General features: G+C 34.3%; 1 protein-coding gene across 7 annotated transcripts in view; it reads left to right on the top strand.

Moving 5' to 3' along the window:
- The window catches only part of WASHC4 (WASH complex subunit 4), a 67,333-nt gene that overhangs the window by 1,214 nt on the left and 41,343 nt on the right, over positions 1 to 24,776 (top strand). For 6 of the 7 annotated variants that reach the window (XR_004351784.1, XR_004351783.1, XM_032645785.1 and 3 more), the window contains exons 2-15: positions 2,151 to 2,290; positions 3,229 to 3,282; positions 3,379 to 3,444; positions 4,200 to 4,245; positions 4,713 to 4,780; positions 7,996 to 8,078; positions 9,705 to 9,747; positions 10,194 to 10,297; positions 10,896 to 11,016; positions 12,438 to 12,561; positions 12,666 to 12,793; positions 13,607 to 13,767; positions 18,616 to 18,742; positions 22,692 to 22,817. Coding sequence is in view for 4 of the 7 variants with exons in the window: in XM_032645785.1 (XP_032501676.1) it covers positions 2,151 to 2,290; positions 3,229 to 3,282; positions 3,379 to 3,444; positions 4,200 to 4,245; positions 4,713 to 4,780; positions 7,996 to 8,078; positions 9,705 to 9,747; positions 10,194 to 10,297; positions 10,896 to 11,016; positions 12,438 to 12,561; positions 12,666 to 12,793; positions 13,607 to 13,767; positions 18,616 to 18,742; positions 22,692 to 22,817 (1,391 nt within the window). In the remaining 3 variants the exon portion in view is untranslated. Of the gene's footprint in view, positions 1 to 2,150; positions 2,291 to 3,228; positions 3,283 to 3,378; positions 3,445 to 4,199; positions 4,246 to 4,712; positions 4,781 to 7,995; positions 8,079 to 9,704; positions 9,748 to 10,181; positions 10,298 to 10,895; positions 11,017 to 12,437; positions 12,562 to 12,665; positions 12,794 to 13,606; positions 13,768 to 18,615; positions 18,743 to 22,691; positions 22,818 to 24,776 lie in introns of all 7 variants that reach the window. The other variant, XR_004351785.1, reaches the window with a different exon arrangement.

Raw genomic sequence — 24,776 nt, 5'->3', positions numbered from 1 at the left:
TAAGCCCGTGCGCCACAACTACTGAGCCTGCGCTCCAGAGCCCGCGAGCCACAACTACTGAAGCCTGCGCGCCACAACTATTGAAGCCCGCGCGCCTGGAGCCTGTGCTCTGTAGCAAGAGAAGCCACTGCAGTGAGAAGCCCACACACCGCAACGAAGAAGAGTAGCCCCCTGCTTGCTGCAACTAGAGAAAGCCTGTGTGCAGCAACAAAGACCCATTGCAGCCAAAAATAATAATAAAATAAATAAATTTATTTAAAAAAATTACGTGTAAATTTTGCATAATTTTACAAAAGACAGGCACATTAGATGTAATTAGGTTTTATTAGCCTCTCAAAGAAGCATGAGCTTAATTCAGGATGGTTAGCAGTTTTTCACAAAACATTCCATAAGTTATAAGCTCCTATGCAGCATGAAAAAATGATCCTGGTGGTATTGAATCTTTCAACTTGTTTACAGAGAAGATAACTGTATTTACTGTTAAAGTGAACTGCACCTTGTCATGTATGAAGTTTTATGGACAGAGGTTCCCTACTTTAGTATCTGCAAAATATTGGAATGTAAATATGTTTTGGGTTTGAAAAATGGTTCAATCAGAATGATCTGATTCACTCAAAAGACTTTTTCCACATGCCAGGAACTGTGGTAGGTATTAGGGATACAAAGATAAAACAAGGAATTAAGTCTGTTGGAAGAGATAAGCATGTAAATAGGTTTTTGCATTTTTTACTCTTGAAGAATCATTATGGAGTTCTTATTTCAAATCTTTTTATTTTAACTTTTACCAACTTAAAAATTTATCAGCAAGGAACGTTAATGTTATTACAGGTTTTCTCTTGCCTGCTACTTTATGAATTTCCAAACAGACTAAATGAATAATTCATTGGCATGTTTTTCTAGCATTGCCATTAAGAACTCATTTGCTGTTTAAACGCAGCTTTGGTCATTTCCCATGTAACTGAAAATTAGACATGTACTTGGGATTTCGAGAATCTTAATGCAGTTTTAAAAATTTAAGCTGTAGGGAAGAGAGAACTTCTCTTCTCTGTGCCTGGTTTTCATTAATTTTTGGAATATGAATCATATCTAGACTAATTGCTTTCCAGAATTGCCTAGATTAATACTATAATGAGATGGGAACCTTCATGAACTAATTGATCCACCTGATTTGGAGCATTAGTTGCAAAATAGGGGAGAATGTGAAGCTAGGTCTTTATCCTTAATGAGTTAGAACATACCTTATCTTAGAGTTGCTTGGCATTGCTAATTTGAGGAGAGAAAATTTTTACTTTTTTTTAGAAGACAGCGATTGAATAAAGTAATTCACATCAATAAAAGAAACTGAGTTGGAGTTGAATTTGCTGCCTTTGGAATGAGTAATGAATTCTTATGTTTAATAAGGTGGAATATTTACTGTCATTAACTTTGCTGAGTAGGCAAACTTTTATTGTCCAGTTTATTCCAGTGAGTTCCTAGAGTCATCTATTAATGTGTAAATTCTGTAAATATCAGCACAGTATTCTGTACTCACTGTCCTTTAGTGGCTTTTCCAATTCTGTTATGATAGTTAAATAATTAAAACAAAATATCTTGGTAAATTTGAGGCATTACAGGAATAATATGATGAAGCAGGTCTAAAACCATTTAAAAAACAATATTTAGGTGTATTTTTAGACGTAGTTTACTGTGTAATTAAGCATTACATTTTAAAATTTTGCTTCTATGACAACACAGATTTTTGTACCTAAATCAGGTCATGATTTTTTTTTTTTTTTTGCACAAAAAAGTTGTTAATGACTGAAACATAGAATCAGGACATTGAGTTGTCTAAGGCATTATTCACATATTTTAGATTTTGGAGTAAATGGTATAGTAACTTTTTCATAGTATTTTAAAGTTGCAGTTTTAAGATGATATCTCTAAGTGGTAACATCTACTGTTTTTTACAATTATCGTATCTGTTTGGAAAAGATTGAAAGTTCAGTTGTTGTTTAACTTTAAAACTTTATTTTCAAGACCTCCAGACATTCCGAAGTGATACATTAACAATGCTTAGTATCTACTTTGCTGTGACTTTTGAGATTATTTGAAGTAAATGTCTTGTAATTCATTACTTGTACTTCTTACAAACTTTTAAAATTTAAATTTAGAAATTCATGCTGAAGTCCAGCTTAAGAATTATGGGAAATTTCTTGAGGAGTATACCTCTCAATTGAGAAGAATTGAGGACGCACTGGATGATTCAATTGGAGATGTTTGGGATTTCAATCTTGATCCTATAGCATTAAAGGTTTGATTTTGTTTTATTTTTTAATTTATGTGTACTTTTTAAGGACATACTGTATCTTGAAAACAGTTTTCAAAATTGGGATATGTATTTTTATTATTTGGAATCTAAAAGAACTAAAATAAACTTGGAGAAAAATGGTTAATTTCCTTTTCTCTAAGCCATGCATGTGTTTTTGTTTTCCTTTTTAAAGAATGACACAAACTCAAAGTCTTCAGTGTCAAAGAATGACACGAACTCCAACTCTTTGAGCTAACTTGTTTTTCATTATCAAGAAAATGAAGAGGATTGGAATAGCATATTGAAGCTTTACTTGTTTTTTTTATTGAGGTTATTTTACATACAGTGAGAAGCATAGATTTAAAATACTGTTCAGTGAATTTTACCAAGCACCTATTCCCATGTATCTCATATCCCAATCAAGATACTGAATATTTCCATGATTTCCCAAAAGCTCCCTTATGCTATTTAGGGGACCTTAATATGGGAGTGATTTTTTTAAGATATAAAATAAGTCACTCCTGCTCTGTTCCATTTTGAGGTAGTTCTGTTTTATCTTTGAAACTGTTGGCGCTTAAGCCATAGCTAACATTTATTGAGTACTTACTATGTGCTAGACAACTGTCCTAAGTCGCATGTTGACTTACTTTAATAACAGCTTTCCTGAGATGTAATTCATATATAGTACAATTCTTTGGTTTTTACTGTATTCATAGAATTGTGCCACTATCACCAGAGTCAATTTTAGAACATTTTCACCAGCCCAAAAAGAAATCCCATAGCCATTAGCAGTCACTGCCCATCTGGTGTGGTGCTAGTGCTGAGTACAGGGTCGAACACAAGTTTCCATAGAAGAGAGATAGTCTCTCAGTTTGTGTATTTAGAATTTTCATGATTTTTTTCAAATTAAAAAGAAATTTTATTTTCCTTTGTTTCTATAGCTTTTGCCTTATGAACAGTCTTCCCTTTTGGAACTCATAAAGACTGAAAACAAGGTACAGATTCCTAAACCTAAAAATCTGTTTTTAAAATGCTTTAGTTATCTGCTATAATTTACTTTTTTCCTTTTATGTTTTTACTCATGAAACTAGGTCTTAAACAAAGTCATCACTGTTTATGCTGCACTTTGTTGTGAAATCAAGAAATTAAAATATGAGGTAATTATTTGTACTCTTAAGACCTTAAAAACATGATTTAAAAGCAAATATGTGCTTATATGTGTACAGTGTGCATAAATATTTAGTGAATGTTGAATGAACTGTATATTTATAATAGTAGTAATAATGAGTACCATTCACTGGGTGTTTACTGTGTACCAAACACCATGCTAACCCGTTAATGCTAATAACCACCCAGGAGGTACGTGAGGAATAGATGAGGAAACCGAAGCTGAAAGAGTGTCACTCAACCTAACATTTTACTGGTAATAATGGTTTGAGTCTGGGTCTGCATTCCTTCTGTGTTACTTGTCATATATAATGGCTTTCTGGATATAACTGATTTTTTTTTAAAGCTTTGCATTTTTAATATGTTCTGTGTTTCCTCACCCATGAGCCATTAAAACTCTGGTAGAAGATGGTAAACTTCATCTTTTTTTTCTCTACCTTTTTGATACTGTGTGGTTGCTTTTTCTCTCCTGAACTAATGGGAGGATGTGGGAAATTACAGAGTGGTCAGATAAGACAAAGTAAAGGCTAAAGAAATCAAGAAATAAGGTTGAGTATCAGTAATATCTTTGGTACTCTAAAGATAAATTACATTTACCTATATGGCAAGCAGTTTTTGAATTTAAGTGAATTTATGTACGTGATGTAATCATCTGCTTACTATTAAATAGGGATAACTAAGAGAGCTTAGGAATTTAAAAACAAAATAGCAACCTTATAAAATTATTTTAATTTTTTTTAAACAGGCTGAAACTAAATTTTATAATGGTCTCTTGTTTTATGGAGAAGGAGGTAAGTTTTAAAATTTCACATTGTAATGTTGTGATGCTTTTTTTTGCGATTGAAATGAACAAAAAGTTAACTGGCAATTCTAGGACTGTCATGATCATGTGAAGTATTAGTGTGAGAAAATTAACATTCAGATTTTTTGTCGGTTTATATTTTTGTTTGGTAAACAGGTAAAAAAACCCTCAGTGATGAAGCAGCAGCAAATTCTGTATGAAGTTTATTTTGATATTTTTATAAATTACAATGCACTGTAGCTAGATGAGGATTTTCCTTGAATTCATTAAATAGTGAAACAGATGGTTACTTTTAATTGTGTGATTAATGATTGTTTCATTTTTCTCTTCAGTGTAAAAATTCTGTTTTCAATACTATGCAGATTAGAAGATGTCCTAATGAATAAAAATCACACTTTTTCTTTTGGTGTTGATTAAAATAAAAAATTGAAATATTCTTCATGTTGCCTTTTAAAGCTACAGATTCCAGCATGGTGGAAGGCGATTGCCAAATTCAGATGGGGAGATTTATTTCATTCTTACAGGTAAATGGTTTTTACTTTTTATTGAGCCTTTTCTTTGAAAAGTTTGAGTAAATCACACATAACCAGAATAGAGTTATGAAACCTTCAAATGCTAAGAATGTGTACTGTGAGGGTAAGATACTTAGTTGGCGATGGATTAAATTGTTAGTTGAGATTGTAATTCCTGGAAGATTTTCATAGCATTTTTAGTAAGATAAGCTATCAAAATAAGTTTCTTTGTATAGTTTCATTTATGGACAGTTTATCACCATGCCTTTTAAAATAATTTAAATTTTGTACCTGGTAGGAAAGGATACTTTATGTTCGAAAAAGTTGTTAATGGAGATCATTAAGCTGTTATGTGAGCTATGATGAGGTTTAAAAGCAGCAGCACATGAGGCTTCTAACCAGATGTTTCAGTTTAGATATGCTTCTCATCGCTGCAAAGTTTTAGTTATTCTAGGTCTTTTGGTTTATCAAAAGAATGAAATAACTTCTGTTTCTCTGTTATAAAAGCAATGCTTATATAATATGACAAAGGCAAAAATTGGAGATAAGGAAACAGTACTCATAATCTCACTTACCTTCTGATTGTTGGATATAAGATTTGATATATTTCATTGAATCACACATGCTACTATATTCAGATCTTTTATATCTTTACTACTTTTTTTGGTCTTCTTACCTAACAGAGCATTTTGTTGAAAGTATCCTCTATGATGGTATGTGTCAGTCAGGGTTCAGTCCAGAAAACAAATCACATGAGGTATTTCAAAAGGGGAGATTTAATGGAGCTACCATATGATCCAGCAGTGCCACTCCTGGGCATATATTCTGAAAGATGAAAACTAATTCAAAAAGATACATGCACCCCAGTGATACAGCATTATTTATAATTGCCAAGTTATGAAAGCAACCTAAGTGTCCATCAACAGATGAATGGATAAAGAAGATGTGGTACATATATACAAAAATGGAATATTACTCATCCATAGAAAAGAGTGAAATAATGCCATTTGCAGCAACAGAGCTGGACCTAGAGATTTTCATACTAAGTGAAGTAAGTCAGACAGAGACAGACAAATATTACATGATATCACTTATATGTGGAACCTAAAAAATAATACAAATGAATTTGTTTACAAAACTGAAACAAACTCACAAACATAGAAAACAAACTTATGGTTGCCAAAGGGGAAAGGTGGTGGGGAGCGATAAATTAGGAGCTTGGGATTAACAGATACACAATACTATACATAAAATAGGTAAACAACAAGGATTTACTGTATAGCACAGGAAACTATACTCAATCTTTTGTAATAACCTATAATGGAAGAGAATCTGAAAAAAATATATATAATTGAATCACTTTGCTGTACATCTGAAACTAACAGTATTATAAATCAACTATACTTCAATTAAAGAAAGAAAGAGAAAAAAAAAAAAGGTTTAATATAGAGAATTGGTCCCATAAGAATTGGAGGGCTGAAAGAAAAAACAGTGAGGTAAGCCAGAGGAAGCAGATATCACCTCTACATCTAGGGTAAAAAAGGGAAAAGGTTTGAGTTGCCAGAGTCTGGGAGCTATAGGAGGAGGAGCCCTAGGAAATTAGTATCATACCTCTGAGGAAGCAGTGCTGCCTGGTTGCTGCTGGTAGAGTTTAAAATTGAAGATTGGTTCTGTAGTGCTGAAAGGAGGAGGAGCCTGGGGCAAGCTGCCATTGCTGGGGTGAACTGCTCCTGCCTGGATTATGTTGATAAAAACAGCAAGAAATAGGAAGGATGTCCATTTCCTGCCTTCTAGTCTGCTTTTAATACCACCTGTTGGCAGAACCTAACAGGAAGCCTGCTGGGCAGGAGTCTAAGAAATGTTAATTTACAAGGTTGAAGTGAATGTGTCAGTTTCTCTAGTTTTGTCAAATTTTGCATTTCTTATTTTGAGGATGTTTTATTTGGTGCATACAAGTTTATAATTGTTCATAATTTCCAGTAAATGGAATCTTTTATTGTGTGGTGATCTTCTTAAGCTGTGATAATAATTATGTATGTAATATATAGTTACATATATGGTCATTAGCTATAGTAATGCTAATAAAATCTGTTTGATATTAATATCATTGCCCCAGCTCTGTTTTAGTTAGCATTTTTTAAAAAATTCTTTTTATTCTTTCAGCCTTTCAGTGTCATTATGTTTTAGTTGTGTTTCTTTAAAACTGCATCTATCTGGATTTTGCTTTTTTATATAATCTGAAAATTTCTGTGTTTTAATTGGTTAATTCTATTTCTGTCTTATATAAATAGTGTATTATGTATCTGGACTTATTTCTGCCTTTTTGTTTTGTGCTTTCTATTTGTCCTGCATTTTCTGTTCTTTCCTCTGCTTTTATTAGACTTTTAGAAGTTTAATAAGAAATGTAAAACTAGAGCTGTTTAAATAAAATTGAAATGTATTATTTTCACTTTCAAAAAATTTAAATTGTGGATCTAACAGCTGCATATTATTCCATTTTTAAACATTCAACAAATGTTTTATGAGCCTAGCATATGTTAGAAACTGTTCTTGATGCTTGGGATACAGCAGTGTACAAAACCAACAGAAATTTCTGCCCTCATAGAGCTTACAGTTTAGAGCAGCCATAAGTTTAATTAGGTTCTAAATATTTTAGGATAGATGTGAGTTAACTATTTAATGACAAACATATTCCTGGGATAATTAATATTTCACTTGATGTGTGCCAAGCCTGTTCATAGATAAGGTTCAAGGTAATAAACATTTGAAGTTATTTCAGAGTGACTTCTGAAGACCCCTTCCCCTCATTGTCATACTTTCTAAACTGGCAGCTTCTGAGCTTCTTCATTCATTCAGATGTTCACTCATTTATTCATTTAATAGGCAGACATTTATTGAGAAGCAGTTGAGGGTTAGCCACCATACTGGGCAGTGGCCATTCAAAGAAGGAATAAGCCAGTCTCTGTCAGTTAGGAGTTATATGAGTAATGAAAACAAGACTTAAAATAGAAGGATGAGTGAAATGCTGTAGGGGCAAAGAGGTAGAAATAACGTTGGGAGGTGAATTAAGAACTGATTGCTTGAAGGATGCTTGAAGTTGTCTTTCTACAGGTTAACTGGAGATTTTTAGTAGAAAACTGTTTTGTTTAGCATTGTTACCATAAAAATTCAGTCAGAAATAGTGACATTTACTCAACTTGTAACATATACTCAACTTGTCATTTCAGGAACTGTCTTGTTTTGTTACGAGGTGCTATGAAGTGGTGATGAATGTAGTCCATCAGTTGGCTGCCCTCTATATCAGTAACAAGTAATGGATTTTAGAAATGTTTTTACATTTTTAATAGAGATGCAGGAAATGTTTTTCTTAAACTAGCTAAATATATGAAAGTTTTTCATTTGTTCACTCACTTATTCACTCATTCCTTCATTCACTTATTCAGCGTTCTTTGAACACTCATGATGTTTTAAGCACTACTTGATGTGTGTAATCCATAGGTTAGTAAGACAGTTTCTGCCATGGTGAATGAGCCCATTATCTGTCTGAACGAGAATGTTGACAATAATCTTAAAGAAATCTGATTGTATAGAAAAGGCTAATATAGAATTAGTATATGTACCAAGTTCTCTCTATTTATTTCCTCTTTCCTTTACATTGAAGGGTCCTTGGATTAGAATCATGTGATACTTTTCTTAAACTACAGAATCTTGGGGAGTGGGGCTAGGTAATCTACCCTGAAAAATTTTTGTGAGTAATTCTAATGCTCTTCCAAGTTTGGGGACCACTGCCCTAAATCAAGAAAAAGACCACATTTTCATAGAGCCCTTAGTATTCTTAACCACCACAAAGTAATATCTTGCATTTGATTAAAACTGTATATTTAAAAATTTTCCCATTTACTACTTAATTATAATGTTACAAAACTTTGTTTAGGTATATGACTAGGGATTCTCATTTATGAGAAGAGAGATAACTGAAGCCCAAAGGAATTATTTGCCAAGATTCCATAGCAAGTTAGGTACTGCTTTTTTGGTCACCAGTCCATTCATTGTTGTTCTTACTATACCATGCTGCATCTCAACTCTCTTTATAAAGTGAAAGACTGTGTTAACTGTTTCTCATTCTCATGTTTTTCCAGTCAGTCAGTTATTTATTTTATGTTCTGTGCTCTCACTGAAGTTCTCCTCATGGCAGAAGCGAATGAGAGCACAGCTCCCCCCAACCCCTGCTGTACTTGGTGTGTAATTCAAAGAGACTCCCCACTACCACACTGCTGCCCTTGAAAGAGGAAATTTGTCTGAATTTTGTGTTTAATTTTTTAAATATTCTGTCTTGTGGGATATTTATATATGCTTTGATAAGTATTAATTTATTTACTTTTGAGTAGATTGACTCTCTAGGAAGTAAAATTGAATTTTCCTGGGGCTTTTGACTTTGGTATAATCCCAATTGTATGCATTGTTTTTTCAGTAGGAATGAGAATGCTAGCAATAAATCCAGCTGAACAAGGTCTAGTTCCCAAATGCCAGTTTGGGTGGGATAACAAAGATTCTAGTTGAAAATTGTGAAATTCTGATAGTTTAGAAAGAAATAAATACCAGTTTTGTTATTTCTTTAGCTCCATCCCAAGTTAGATCCTTTAGGTTTGAATGGCTAAGGGTTATTCATGGGCTGCCTATTGACATATACCTACCCACTGAGGAGTTGGGTGTAGGCAAGGAGAGCCCAGACTCTGTATGTACAAGTTATCTGCTTGGGAAAGTGGAATACGATAATAATTCTTTGGGTCATGTAAATTTTAGTGACTAAAGCCTAAATAAAAATAAATACATATTAAAATTCCAAGAGCTTCTGCTGTTATGTGTTTTCCTTAAACATGAACTGTGACAAAAAAGGAGATTTTTTTTTTTTAACTTGGGTGTTATTTTATTACAGGATTGCACCCAAAATTATAGAGACAACTGGAGTTCATTTTCAGGTAAAAGTAATTTAACTTGACCTGTAAAACTGTAATTTTTAGTATATTTTACTTTGGAGTTTGCATGATTGGGGAGTACAACAATTATTGCAAGGCTCTTAAAGGAGTTCTTTTTTTTTGCATTTGTTCTCTTTTATCTGTGAAGTTGATGAGGCATTACTGACCCACTATCAGTGTAACTCTTCCTAGTATTGGCTCAATGCAGACTCTCCAAGTGGTCTCTTCAGAGAATCTACAGTATCATGATCAAGGATGAAATATTGGGTGAAGGGTTTCCCAATTTAAGGCTGATGGTTCCATCTGAGGATTAACAGTTTCATCTGTAGTTTAATTTACCCACTGCTTTAATTTAGTAATTAGCCCAAGTGTGTTTAACTTAAAAAATCCACATGAAGCTTAACTTCTAACTAGTGATTAAATGATAATCATTTAAGGTTTTTTGACAGACTATGTATGAGCACTTGGGAGAGCTGCTAACAGTTCTGCTTACCCTGGATGAAATTATTGATAATCATATCACACTGAAAGACCACTGGACTATGTACAAAAGGTGAGCCAATTACAATGTTTAAAATACTCTTACTTTGTATAGGTAATGTATTAGTAAAAAATAAATAAATATAAATAGTACAGATCCGTTAGGAGATCTGAAGATCTGTATTTAGAAGAATCTCATGTCAGATTTTCTTTGAAGACAGTAACCATTCTTTTAATTTCAGGTAGGCTTTTTGACAGTATGATATACTTGTACAAAGCATCCTAATTCTTAAAGTGTAGTTGTTAATTTGACTATCTTAGGACTCAGATTCATTTTTTCCTTGTTCTATACGAATGATAGTTGTTTATTCTCCGCTTGGTTTTATTTTGTTTTATACTCCAGAACTTTTAAAAGTCAAGGCATTTTGTTTTATTCAATCTATAAGCATTCACTAAATGTCTGTTACCTAGAGAGCACCAGATATCTGAATTTAAAATGATATAAAAAGGTATGATTAGAAAATTAAATATGTTAGGATTGTTTTTGTTCAAATTTTCAAATGTGTAGAGCCAAACAAGTGATACAAATATAAAACTTTGATTTCTGGGAATATTTTTAATACAGTAATTTATTAGGCAAATCAAAGGTCTTTCTCCTACTTTTCTACAAGGTTACTGAAATCTGTCCATCACAACCCTTCAAAATTTGGAATTCAGGAAGAAAAACTAAAGCCATTTGAAAAGTTCTTGCTGAAGCTAGAAGGACAGTTACTTGATGGAATGATATTTCAGGTATGAGTGCTGTATCAGGCTATAATAAATGGGCTTATATTAGTAGACCCATCTCAGAATTGTAGTGGGTCACTTTTATAGCATATTGTTGTGACTATATTTTTCTTTAAAAGTGCTTAGGCTTAGAACATGGTTAATGTACTAAAATAGTTATATCAGTATCTAGTAGGAAATGAAATTAATAGTATACTGGTTGTATTTGTGATAAGGGTTTTTTAAATTATGTAAAAGGATAAAACTGTTCAAGGGTTAGTATCTGAGTAGTTGTGTCAAGCATTTTGTTTGTTGTTAACCTCTAGATTTAGGTTTGTAAGACAGCCTTTTATAAGTCTGTTTTAATTTCCTACTCGGAATATAATTTGCATCTGCACAATCCAGGTAGCTTCTAACCACGTGTGGCTGTTTAAATGTAAATTAATTAAAAAAAATAAAAATTCATTTCTTCTGCTACACTAGCAACATGTCAAATTCTTAATAGCTGCGTGTAATCTCATTATCACACTGTGCACCTTAAACTTACATATGTTACATGCCAGTGATATCTCAGTAAAGCTGGGAGAAAAGCCAGCTGTGGCTAACGATCATATCAGACAGCACAGATATAAAACATTTTCATCATCACAGAAAGTTCTGTTGGATGGCACAGCTTTGGGTAGTATCCACCAGAAATTGCATTACAGTACCCTTGAACAACATGGGTTTGAACTGCACAGGTCCACTTATATATGTATATTTTTCAATAGTAAACGCTATAGTATTACACAGTCCACGGTTGGCTGAATGCAAGTGTGCGGAGAAACCGTGGATGCAGAGGGCTAGCTCTAAATTATACGGGGATTAACCCCCACTTGTTCAAGGGTCAACTGTGTGTTCCATTTAAAATCTGATTCAAGGTTACCTTTATATTTTAGATGATCACAGTTTTTACAGAATGATCACAACTCTTGTTTATACCAACTTAACTGTTAATCTGTTAATTTCAGAAGAATTTTTTTGTTGATTCTTTTTCCAGGAGCCATTTCTACACATAATGTAATAAAGTGTTAGGAAAGTAATTGTAAACAGAAAAAGTCTCTTAAAATTGCAAATTAAAATAATAAAGCATGCTTTCCCATGCTTCATCAGATATACCTTCTATACGTCAGCAAGCATCACTTGTGTGTATCTCTTCATGTAGAATTAGAGATTTTGGTTCAGTTTTATTACTTTCACATAAGGGGTACTCAAATATGTAAGTACATATACATTTCCCATTCAGAAGGATTTAGATATTAGGTTAAGGTTAAAAACCTGAGCCTCAGTGTTAGTAAAATCAAAATGATGAATGTAGGAGTTATCACTCTATATTTAAATCTGTTTAAAGCATATTAAGTCATAATAGCTTATGAGAGTATAAATTTCTCTAAATGTTTCCTGTCTAGGCCTGTATAGAACAGCAGTTTGATTCTCTCAATGGAGGAGTATCTGTGTCAAAAAATAGCACTTTTGCTGAAGAATTTGCACATAGTATTCGCTCAATTTTTGCAAATGTAGAAGCCAAACTTGGTAATGTAACATGCATTTTTTGGTTTTCATTTAAAAGTTTTCATTTCCTTTAAAGCAGAATTTTAAGTATATTCTGTTTTTCTCTCATGTTATTGTTTTATAAGGAGAACCTTCTGAAATTGACCAGAGAGACAAGTATGTAGGAATTTGTGGACTCTTTGTATTGCACTTTCAAATTTTTCGAACGGTTGATAAAAAGTTTTATAAGTCTTTATTGGACATTTGTAAGAAGGTAAGAACTTGGAACTTCTATTTTTTTCAGTTTGAATAGATGGAAAAGATTTGGGATAAAATTGGGTATTTTAAAATGTATTTTATTCCTGCTTACAAAAATAATAATTTTTGTAATAATAATTACAAAAATAATATCATAATATTCATTTTAAAAAGTCTAAGCATTCCAGAAATAAGTAACATAGTAAATGAAAATACCTCATAATTCCACATTGTATAAATACATATTAGTGGATGCTTTTCCACATTTTTTCCTGTACATTAACTTGCTATTACTACTTTTTTCTCTTTCTTTTCCTTCGCTTTCTCTTCTTGCCACCCATTCTCATTATTGAAGTAGGAAAAAATTTAAAACAATTTTTTTCTCTGTCTTTGCTGTTTCCATGATGTGGCACCTGTTTTCAAAATTGAAAATTTAGATGGTTTATATAATCAAGTGATCTATGACCATGAGAACCCAGCCATCTTGGATATTTATTTTGTATTTTTTCACTAAAATAGAGTGAAAGTAAAGGTCATGAAGACTCAAGTTTCTGTTTAATTTTTGCATATTTTTGTTCATCTGAAAATCTGTGAGTGTGTGTTGTTTAATATTTAGACAGAATAAAATTAGTGTCATGCTCCACACCAGATATAGGAATGCCTTTACTCTGTGCCACATTAACATAATTTATCTCATATTAATGAGTATCTTTTTATCATTATTTTTCTTGAAATAAGTTGTTTTCCATTGCATGTTGTAGGATTATTAAACAGTTTGTTGCTTAACCTGCATTTAATGATTTTCCTCCTCTTTCATTTCCTGTTTCAGGTACCAGCCATCACTCTGACTGCTAATATTATTTGGTTTCCCGACAATTTTTTGATCCAGAAAATACCAGCAGCTGCCAAACTTCTGGATAGAAAAAGTCTTCAAGCCATTAAAATATACAGAGATACTTTCCTACAGCAGAAAGCTCAGTCACTTACTAAGTAGGTTTTATAAGTACCCATAATGTAAATATTTAGATAGTTTATATTTTCAAATTTTATACTGATTCTAAATATGCAGAAAGCATTTGAATTATAAGATCAGACATAGTTACTCATTACCAGAGAAAATGTTGGGCAATCTCTAGGAGATTTATTTTCTAGGAGTGTTTTTTGTTTTAAATGTTGTAGGCTTAAACTCAATTTAAGATGTAGGCAAATTATACTTTATGGAAATATAGATATGTGTGCATACATTCATATACTTTTTGTCAGGTGCGTTAAATATTTTTGTGTGTAAAGTGAAGTCTGCAGTAGATGCCAGTTGATGACATTTAGAACATTGTGTGTACATGACTCAATGTTGATTTTTGCAGGAGTTGACTTTAGTTTAATGCACTCCTTTTTAAAATTTTTATGAAAGTAATGTATGCACATATTTAAGAAGTTAAGAAGTACTAAAGGTTCAGAGGAAAAAAATGATTGTCCTCTGCCCCATTCCCCCCTGTGCCTTCGTCCTGCTTCCTAAAAGAACACTTTTAACTCTTAGTTTCTTCTGATACTTACATCTTTTAGCTTATCTTACTGTGTAAAATTTCAAGTATACACAAAATAGAGAAAATAGTATAATGAGCCCCCATGTTCTCATCACATAGCCTTAACAATTAAATTTACTGTACATTGTCACTTGAGTATACTGCTAAAATTTCACGTTGACTGGGATGAAGATTTTAAGTGAAGCGACACAGGACTCTGCCAGTGGCCCTGTACTGGACAGTTTTTAACTGTAACATGGTTAAAGGGTAATAGGGATATTTACCTACTTTCTGTTAATCTTGACTATTGAGGGGAAATTGGGTCACTCCTGTACAGTGGGGCAAAGAGGAATATATCTGGAATATACGAGATCCCCTAAAGCATCTCTTAGTACCCCCAAGTCCTATAATTAAAGTTAGTGGAGAGTGACAAGTCAATTCAGGCAGGACTACTCATGGCAGAGATTTCAGGGCACTCCAGTACACTCTGAAACAGAGTTGAGGAGGGATAAAGACATAAGTTTGGATTTAGATTAGAGAGATGAGCTCAGTAGGATGGAGAGACAGGACCAGGCTTGGTAGCAGTAATTTAAAAAAAGATGTGTATGTTTTAGTTATCAGAGACTTCATATTCTTTAACAGTATGATGCAGTTGCTAAAACTGTCAGTTTGTACTTGGATTACATTAATAACTATACCCAACTTATGGAAGCTAGTAGTTATAATATCTAGGCTAGGGGAATTGGTAGTTCCATTAAATTCTTATTGGTCAGATTATAATGAGTGTTTGGTGGTGCCACATTTTAAGAGGGCCACAAACGGTAGCATCTTCAGATGAACCTGATCAGGATGTTAGATCTGAGAACCATGACCTTTGAAGACTCACTGAAAAGTCTCTATATAGTTTGGCCTTTAAAAGAGAAATCTGAGGAATGATGTATTAGATTTCTTTAAATATTTGAAGGGCATTCAGGTTGAAGAGGGAACAGATTTGATCTCTGTGGCTCCAAGAAGTTGAATTAGAACCAAAAGATGAATGTGACACATATTAATAATAATTGCCAACATTATCAAGCTTGTAACTATGTAGTAGGCATTATGCTAAAGGCTTTAAACACATTGTCTTTTGTAAACCCTGTAACAGTCTTCTCATATGGGAAATAACAAAGTCACAACTAGTATTTACCCTATGCTTTCTATAAGCCAATAACTATTCCAGGAACTTCATGTGTATCATCTTTTTTAATCATCAGAAAATCCTATGAGGTAGGTACTGTTGTCATGTCCATTTTATAGGTGAGAAAATTGAGACACAGAGGGATTGAACTTACCCAAATCGAAACAACTAATATGTGCAGAGCTGGGAAGTCTTAACTCTAGAGCACAAGCTCTTAACACTACCCTATAGTGTTTCTCTATATTTTTATCCCATTTTCAGGTAAGGAAAATGAGGCTTAGAGAAATGAACTTTGCCAGGTCACACAGCTGGGTACGTATCAGAGAAGGCATGCAAACCCACGCCCGTCCTACTCTAGAGCCTTTGCGACAGAGTTGTGTAGGCTGCCCTGAGAGGTAATGTACCCTTTCACCAGAGCTACGCAGGCAGAATAGAGATGACCATCAGTCCAGGGTGCTGGAGGAACTGAGTCGTAGTATGTAAAAGATTGAATAAGTTGACTTTCAAAGACACCCCCCCCCGTGTGATAACATTTCAATATTTCTAAATTCTTTAATTTCAAAAACATACCTCTCTGCAGTCACTATAGAGCTCCTTTGAGCTGAAGAGGGCAATGTCTTTTTCATTCTCCTCATTAACTGCCAAAGAAACCTAAAATTCACAACACTAAAGTGAAACCCAGGAGAGAGGAGATGGTGTGATCAACATGAGCTTTGTCTGACATTTTAGAAGAAGTTGAGGAAGTGACTAAGGGCTGTCCCAGTCAGGCTCCAGAGTTCATTATGGAGGAAGAGGAAACAGTGGGGGACAGTTTTCCTGCCTCCGCACCATACATTAGACCCCACGTGGCCAAGTGCCCCCAGCCACCTCTTTGACTAGGGTCCAAGGTTTGTAGGTTGCTGCATTTTGCTTTTTGTTCACAACCATTTTGATGCTGGGGATACTGCCCTTGGAGGGTAGAGGTATGAACCTTTGTTTCAAACCCCCAGTTGACGTACAAGTGTTGACACTGTTGAGTGCTTTATATTAGGACAGGAGATTTGTTCTTTCTCCCTAGTGTTACTCCTGTTTGTACTTGGAAATGAAGCTGACAATCTGACAGGACCCTTTTTGGACTCACTTTGTCAATTAACTTGGCTTTTTAAAACTTGAAGCAGTTTCATTTTTATATATTTACAGGAGATAAAGATTATCTGGCGTCTGGATCTAGGAATGATGGGTGGAGTGACAGACCTCTGCTTTATCCCATGTAGTGTGACCTAAAACTCAGTGATTCTTGACTGCCCTTGACTGTGTATTAGCCTTCTTCTTAATGTTACTGATTGGATTGCCATCAACTTGATTGCTGTTGTAGGCCTCTTCCTTCTGTCCCTGCTTGTGACTTTACTGTTCCCTTCTGTACATTGTATCCCTGCTTGGGTCCTGATCACAGCCTCTTCCTTAAAGTGGAGGCATTGCCCTAAGACTCTGCTCTTACTCTGTGTTCCAGACTTCTAAATCAAATCATCCACAAGTCAAATAATACATTTTAGTGCCATTTGAGGCAAAGCCAGAAGTGCAGCTATTGGTGTCTTTTGTATAATGGAATCCTGGCTCAGAAGAAATAATTTTTCTCAGATTTGATTGAATTAATTAAAATTAAACTTAATTTTTTTTTTTTTTTGCGGTATGCGGGCTTCTCACTGCTGTGGCCCCTCCTGTCACGGAGCACAGGCTCCGGACACGCAGGCTCAGCGGCCATGGCCCATGGGCCCAGCCGCTCCGCGGCATGTGGGATCCTCCCGGACCGGGGCGTGAACCCGAGTCCCCTGCATCGGCAGGCGGACTCTCAACCACTGCGCCGCCAGGGAAGCCCAAACTTAATTGTTTTTAAAATAAAAGAAGTATAGCTTAAATAGCTTGTGGGCTAAAAGTTCTCATCTTGAGTAATTTGAAATGCATTGATATAGTGATTTAGTGTTAGTAAGCAGCCTGCATAGTAGAATTATATTATTGATTTAGTTTTTCCACGATGGGAAAGCTTCCTAGATTTGGGCTGAAGTCCTGGCTTGGCTGTGTACTAGTTATATGATGTTGGGCACATTACTTCTCTGTGTGTCAGTTTCCTCTTCTGTAAAATGGAGATCGTAATACTTAACCTCATAAGGTTAATGTGAGGATTTAATGAGTTAATTTGTGTAAAGTGCTTATAACAGTGGCTGGGCATATAGTAAGCATTCAGTAAATGTTAGCTTTTATATTCAGATTCTGACAGCTTCCATTCATTTCTGGTTCAAGCTGTCATCCCCTTTTTCCTGCATTATCACAGGAGCTTCCTAAGTGGTTTTCCTGCTTTTACCATTGTCCCCTTTATAGTTTATTTTCAACATACCAGTCAAAGTGATATTGATCCTCTTCAGAGTTAGAGTAGGTCACTCTGCCCAAATCCTCTAGAGGCTTTCCACTGAAGTCCTTACTGCCCTACCAGGCATTACACAAATCCCCTTTCCACTCTGCACTTTCCTATTCCTCCAACCCCCCGACCCCTGTACCTCTCTGATCTTTTCTGTTCTCATCTCTGCCCTCTGTGCTCCTGTCATACTGACTTCTTTGTTATTACTTGAACATGCCAGACAAACTGCTGTTTTGGGATGATTGCATTTGTTATTTACTTTCCTAAAATTCTCCTCTATATATTTGCATGGATTACTTATTCAACTTCAAATCTTGGCTCAAAATCAGCTTTTACAATAGGCCTACTTTGATCACTGTGTTTAAAATTGTACTTACCACCCCAGTGGCTCTTTTCCCTGCTATATTTTTTCCATAGCACATATCTGACATCTTACAGATTTCAGTTTCTGATTTCTTTATTATACAAGTCTCCTTTCTAGAATGTAAGCTTCGTGGGGGCAGAGATTTTTGTTTATTGTGTTTACTGCCCTTTGTTTTTAGTACTGAGAAACAGTGTCTGGCATGTATAGGCATTCAGTAAATATTTGCTGCTTAAGTAAATTATATTTGTATATATGATATATGTATATATTGAAAACCAGAAAGATGAAGTGGCTGCTGCAGAGAAATACTCCATCCAGTATGAAGAAATGGAAGTAAATTTTCTTTCCTATGCTGAATAACCTCAATATTTTCCTTTGTTAGAGATGTACAGTCTTACTACGTCTTTGTGAGCTCATGGATGATGAAAATGGAATCTATTTTATCTAAAGAGCAGAGAATGGATAAATTTGCTGAAGACCTCACCAATAGATGTAATGTTTTTATACAGGTAGTTGCATCTTCTTACTTAGAATATTTGGGGGGGTGTCATTTCTTTGTTAATCCAGTGTACAGAAGGTGCACTTTGAAAAAACTGTAAAGGGTAGGACGTGTTCTTGTTTTTAAAACTGAAAATTGATTTGGTTATGTATGTTTGGATCTGTTTGACTTTAATTAATTAATTTAGATTTTCTGATATATGCATTTAAATCTCTACACTCCCTCCAAGGCATGACTTTTTTGCTGTATCCCATAAGTTTTTTTTTGTTTTTTTTTATCCCATAAGTTTTGATGTGTTGTATTTTTATTATTCTTTAGTTCAGAATATTAAAAAACATTTATTGTGATTTTTACTTTGCTCTCTTGGTAATTTTGAAATAGAATTCTTAGTTTCTAAATGCATGAGGGTTTCCTAGTTATCTTTTTATTATTGATTTCTAGCAGTACTAAGATACTTCCAGTATTTTGAAGTTGTTGAGGCCCATTGTGGCCCAGCCTATGGACAGCTTTGGCAAACATTTCATGTATACTTAAAAAGAATGTAATTTGCTTTTTGTTGGTTGTGGTGTTCTATATATATCAAGTAGTGTCATGTTTGTTAATGATTTTGTCTGAATATTCTATCAGTTACTGAGACAGCTGGGTTAGAATCTCCCACTATTATCGTGGATTTTTCTATTTATCCTTCGTAGCTTTGTCAGCTTTTGTTTTATATATTTTGAGATGAAGTAAGTGCATAACATTTAGAATTGTTACAGTTTACTGGTGAGTCAAACCTTTTATCATTGTGACATGTCCCTTTTTATCTCTAGTAATGCTTTTTGTCATAGGTCTTTTGTGTGTGATAGTAACATAGCTGTACCAGTTTTCTTTTAATTAAGGTCTATATGGTCCATCTGTTGTCATCCTTTTACTTGCATCCTGTTTGACTTCTTTTTTTAATGTGTGTCTCCTATAAGCAGCCTGTATTTCTCCCCAATAAAACCGTTTTCTGTATATGTCAATACTGATATTTAGATTTAAAATTAGCACCTGATTAGTTGCTTTCTATTTGTCTCACTTGTTCTGTGTCCCTATTCTTTTCCTTTCTTGCTCTTTTGAATTATTTTTATTATTTCATTCTTCCTTCTATTGGTTTGTTAATTCAGTATTTTACTCTTTTTTTAGTGGTTAATGTAGAGATATTAAGATGCATTATTGAACATTCGACTCCAATATAAATTAGTAGTTTCACCATTTTCCAGACAGTATAAGGATCTTAAGCCACTTGAATTCTATTTATCCCTCTGTCACCTGTGCTGCTGCTGTGTATTTTGATTCTGTATATATTTTAAATCTTATAAGGCATTGTTGCTGTTGTTTTTAATAGTATTCACTTAGATTTACCCATATATTTACCCATTCTGTTGTTTTTTATCCTTCCTGCATCTCCTCATCTTTCTACTTGCAGAATACCTGTTAGTATTTCATTTAATTTTGTTTTTGTTGAGAAGTCAGCTTTCAGTTTTGTTGCTTTTTCAATATGTGTCTTTGTTTATAAGATTTACTTTTTGGCTTTTAGCGATATTATTACTTTGATGAACCTATGTGTGGTTTTCTTTGTGTTTGTGCTGCTTGGGATTTGTAGAGCTTCTGGAATTTCCGGAAAATTCTCAGTCATTAACTCTTTAAGTACTATTTCTGTTCTGTTCTCTTTCTGTTCTAATTATTTTTTCAGTTACATCTAACCTGCTATTAAACCCATCTGCTGACTTCTTATTTTTTTCTGAGTTAATTTTAATTATTTTACTTTTCAGTTTGTTTCTTTTTTATAGTTTCCAGTTGTTTTCTGAAATAATTTTGTGTTTTATTTCTTCAGCATATTCAACATAACTATTTTGAAGCCCATGTCTAATAATTTCATTATCTAGGTCTTTCTATTATCTATTTTTTGTTGTTGTTTGTTTTTGGATGTCTTATCTCTTTGTATGCCTTGTTATTTTTAATAACGCATGTTGTATATGGAAAAACTGTAGATATAATTGAGGATCTGGGTATTGTTTTTCTTCCTCCAGAGAGGATTTAATTTTTGCTTCTGATACACAGCTAGTCTAGGACAAGCAGCACCCAGATCGCCTCAGCCCAGTCATAGATTGAGATGACTTAAAGTGGGACCTAAATTCTATGATGGCTGTCATTTCTAGTTCATGCTTACTTTCTAGGGGGTAGTTTTTAAGAACCCAACTCAAAAAAAAAAAAGAACCCAACTCAGAGCCTAGGTGATTTGCCAGGACCTCCTCCCCTCCTTGATGGGCCATGGACTCATATTTTTACCCTCCTTCCCTTGTGGGTTTGGCTTCTGTCTTTACTATCCTCTTTGGGAATGGGCAGATGCCTCTGTGGGAAAGCAGCCACAAATGCCAGGCTCATGTCTTTGGGTTTCTGTCTTCTTCCAGGTCTTGGCCTTGTATTTTCTTATTTTCTTGATAGCTCTTTGATGCTTTTCAAGAGATTTTAAAAATGTTTTGCCCAGATTTCCTAGCTGTTTTCTGTGGAAAGGTTGGTCCAAATTATTCTGCAGTTAACGGAAACAGACCCCAGACCTCCCCCCTCCCCATTTAGATGTTTAAAATACATCTTTTGTCAATGTCCTTTACAAATTAATGACCATCAAGGAATGGTGTGGTATTGGCCCATGAGTGCTCTGCCCCCTTTCCCCCACAAAAAAGAAACTCCCTTTTTTTTTTACCTGCCTTAGAGTTACACTTTTGCTGTTCCTTGTCTCTGCTTTTTAACTTTTCCCAGTGCTGCGCTAGGGCAGAGTCTGGTGTAATAGTCCTGTAGCTGACAAGGTAAGACTTGTGGCTCTTTCCTGCATGTATGCCCCAAGCTTTGGTCTTATTGTCACCTCTTAGGCTGCTACCTTCTCTCTCATTTCTTAGTTCTCTTAATTTTATCACATCTCTTCATCACAGAGCTATTACTGGTTCACAAAAATCCCCTCTCCCCCCATTGGGTATCACTCCTTTAGTGAGCCATTGTTACTGATGGTAGAGCAGGAGAAAAAGGTTGAGAATCACTGGCATATAGCTTCTGCCCTGGCTCATTGGATATATTCACAATAACGTAGTTCATTTCTAAACTGTACATGTATCTTTTTTTGGTCCTTCTTTATAAACCTAAAGAATCTCCATCATTATGTTTCTCTGTGTCCTTTTTGGATCTAAATGAAAATATATTTGAGAGGTAATACCCATTTTCCTGTTTTGTATTCTATACTGTTTCCCTGGGTTTACTAGCACTAAATTGTTTTTTAAACCTTACAAGACCTGTGGCTTCCTTCATAAATAGAAGGATAGGAGAGAATCTGTTCTTATTGGGCTGGAAAGAGAGAAAGACTGAATAGCACCAGCATAGCAGGGGACATGGTAGCAGATGGATAGTATGGATTGTCCTGGGTGAAAAAGAAACGGGGATTCGCTTGGAACTGAGAAATACTGTTGGATATCTGTACTGGCCAGAGAGCAGCTCTCTTTCTCCTTCTCATTTTTCAATTCCTACTTCCTTAGAGTCCTCAGCTCTTGTCTTAAGCTGCAGCAGATAGGAGTCTTTATCTTCTTGCCTGGCAGGTAAGATAAGGATGAATAGATATCTTCCTGACATCCAAATAGTTCCTCTGAAAGTCTTGTTTTAATGGAAAGATTCTTTAACTGTGGTTATATGCTGTAATGTCAACCTTACTAAATTTCTGGTAAGTGATAGGTTACATAACTTTTAAGGGCTGCTTTGAAACTTAACCACCATGTATAACATTGTGTAAGAAAGAATATTTCAAAATCTTAAGAACTGACTTTAAAATGAACTTTAAAAACACTAGTTATTGGCAAGTTGAAGAATTATTATTACATAGAGAATGAAATCTTGAAGAAATGAAACCTTTTCTTGTGATTATAATCAATGTTTTATATTATTTTTTATAGGGCTTTTTATATGCATATAGTATTAGTACCATTATTAAAACCACAATGAATCTCTACATGTCCATGCAAAAGCCAATGACCAAAACATCAGTTAAGGCATTATGCAGGCTTGTTGAACTTCTCAAGGTAGGTTTTAGATTATTTTACCTTGCCATTATAATTGAGAAATGACCCGAGCTTAAAGCAGGATTTTTTCTTTTGGTTAAGGTTTGACTTCTTGATTATGAGAATAAAAAAATTATGGAAAAGTGTACTCATCTCTCAGTTGGATAACGGAACTAGCCACTGAAAGAAATTTCTGAGTAGTTTTCTATGAATGGCCAATAAACTTTATTAAAAGTTAACTTGTGGTGAAAGAGAAAAGAAGGAAAATGAAAAGGTATTAGCCTAAGTATTGGTAAAGTTTTACTCACGGAAGTTTTAAGCATGTTGCATGAGTTTTAAAAATACATGAGACAGGCTTCCCTGGTGGCGCAGTGGTTGAGAGTCCGCCTGCTGATGCAGGGGACGCAGGTTTGTGCCCCAGTCTGGGAAGATCCCACATGCCGCGGAGCGGGTGGGCCCCTGAGCCATGGCCGCTGAGCCTGCGCGTCCGGAGCCTGTGCTTCGCAGCGGGAGAGGCCACAACAGTGAGAGGCCTGCATACCGCAAAGAAAAAAAAAAAAATGAGACGCTAATATTATTCTATAGTATTCTAATGCATATGAGGCTAGTCAGCAGAGGCTGTTTATTTTGTTATTTAGAGAAAGTGTTATAATTTTGGGATTTGAATACTTTTGAAAATGTGGTAAAATGCTTCTTAGCATACTCTGTATAAATAAAAAAAAAGAAACTCCTTACAGGCAGGAGAGCCCACTTTTAACCTTTTGTAAAAACTGAAATAAAGATTTGCTAGTAAATTTCTGCTAATAGTGGCTTTAGATTCGCTTAGGAAATAAAGATAGTTTGGAGATTGTGTCTTTAGATTTTTAGCATTTTTTTCTTTAAGGTATTACCAGTTATATTTATTTTTTATGAAATACAAATACAGAAGTATATGTATGTATAGATGCATATATATCTTATATCTAATATATAAGCATAATTTTAAAAATAATAAACACTTAAAAACCTATCATCCCACTTAGGAAATAGAATGTTACCAATATTTTCAAAGCCCCTGTGTTGTCCCTCCCTGATCGCATCCTATCCTACCTCCTCAGAGGAACCACAGCCCTGAATTTTATCATTCCCTTGTTTCTTTTTAGTTTGCCACATATGAATGAATCTATCAACCATTCATTGTTTAGTTATGTTTTTGAAATTTGTATTAATGTATTCTTCATGTATTCTTTGGCTTGGTTCATTTTACTCAAAATTTTTTATTTGAACTTAACCATGTTGGGATGAATAGCTGTAGTTCATTAATTTTCATTACTGTGTAGCTTTCCTGGCAATGGACTTTTGGGTTTTTTTCCAGTTTTTGCTATTATAAATAATGTTGCCATTTTTGTATATGTCTCTTGGTGTAATTGTGCAGAAATTTTTCTGAAGTATTGTATATCTGTGAGTGGATTGCTGGGTTCTGTGATATGTACATAATCAGCTTTTCAAGATTATGCCAGATTGTTTTCCAAAGTAGTTCTATCAGTTTACACACCTCCCACAATATATTAGACTTCCCATTGTTCCCTAACTGACCAACATTGGTGTCATCGGCCTTTTGTGTATGTTTGTGTGTGTGCACGTGCACATTGGTGTTTATAAATGATTTTATACTTAACATTCATTTCCCTGATTGTTAATCATGGTATCTTGTCTAATACTGTTAACTGTGTTTTCTTTGTGAAAAATATATTCATGTCTTTTGTTCAGTTATCTATTGAAATTTTTGCCTTTTTTAAAAAAAAGTGTTTAATTTGTTTGGTGTCTTTACATACTCTGTGTACTAATCCCTTGTGTGTGGCAGATATTTTCTCATACGTTGGCTTGTCTTTTAATTTCCTTTATAGTGACTTTTGATAGAAATCATTAATTTAATATAGTTGAATTTACCAGTCTTATCCTTTATGGTAGTGCTTTTTGCATCTCATTTACAAATGTCTT

The sequence above is a fragment of the Phocoena sinus genome, chromosome 10 (genome assembly GCF_008692025.1).
Source record: "Phocoena sinus isolate mPhoSin1 chromosome 10, mPhoSin1.pri, whole genome shotgun sequence".
In the NCBI taxonomy this organism is placed as follows: domain Eukaryota; kingdom Metazoa; phylum Chordata; class Mammalia; order Artiodactyla; family Phocoenidae; genus Phocoena; species Phocoena sinus.
Note: the sequence above shows the minus strand (reverse complement) of the source record. Positions and strands in the feature narration are given on the sequence as shown.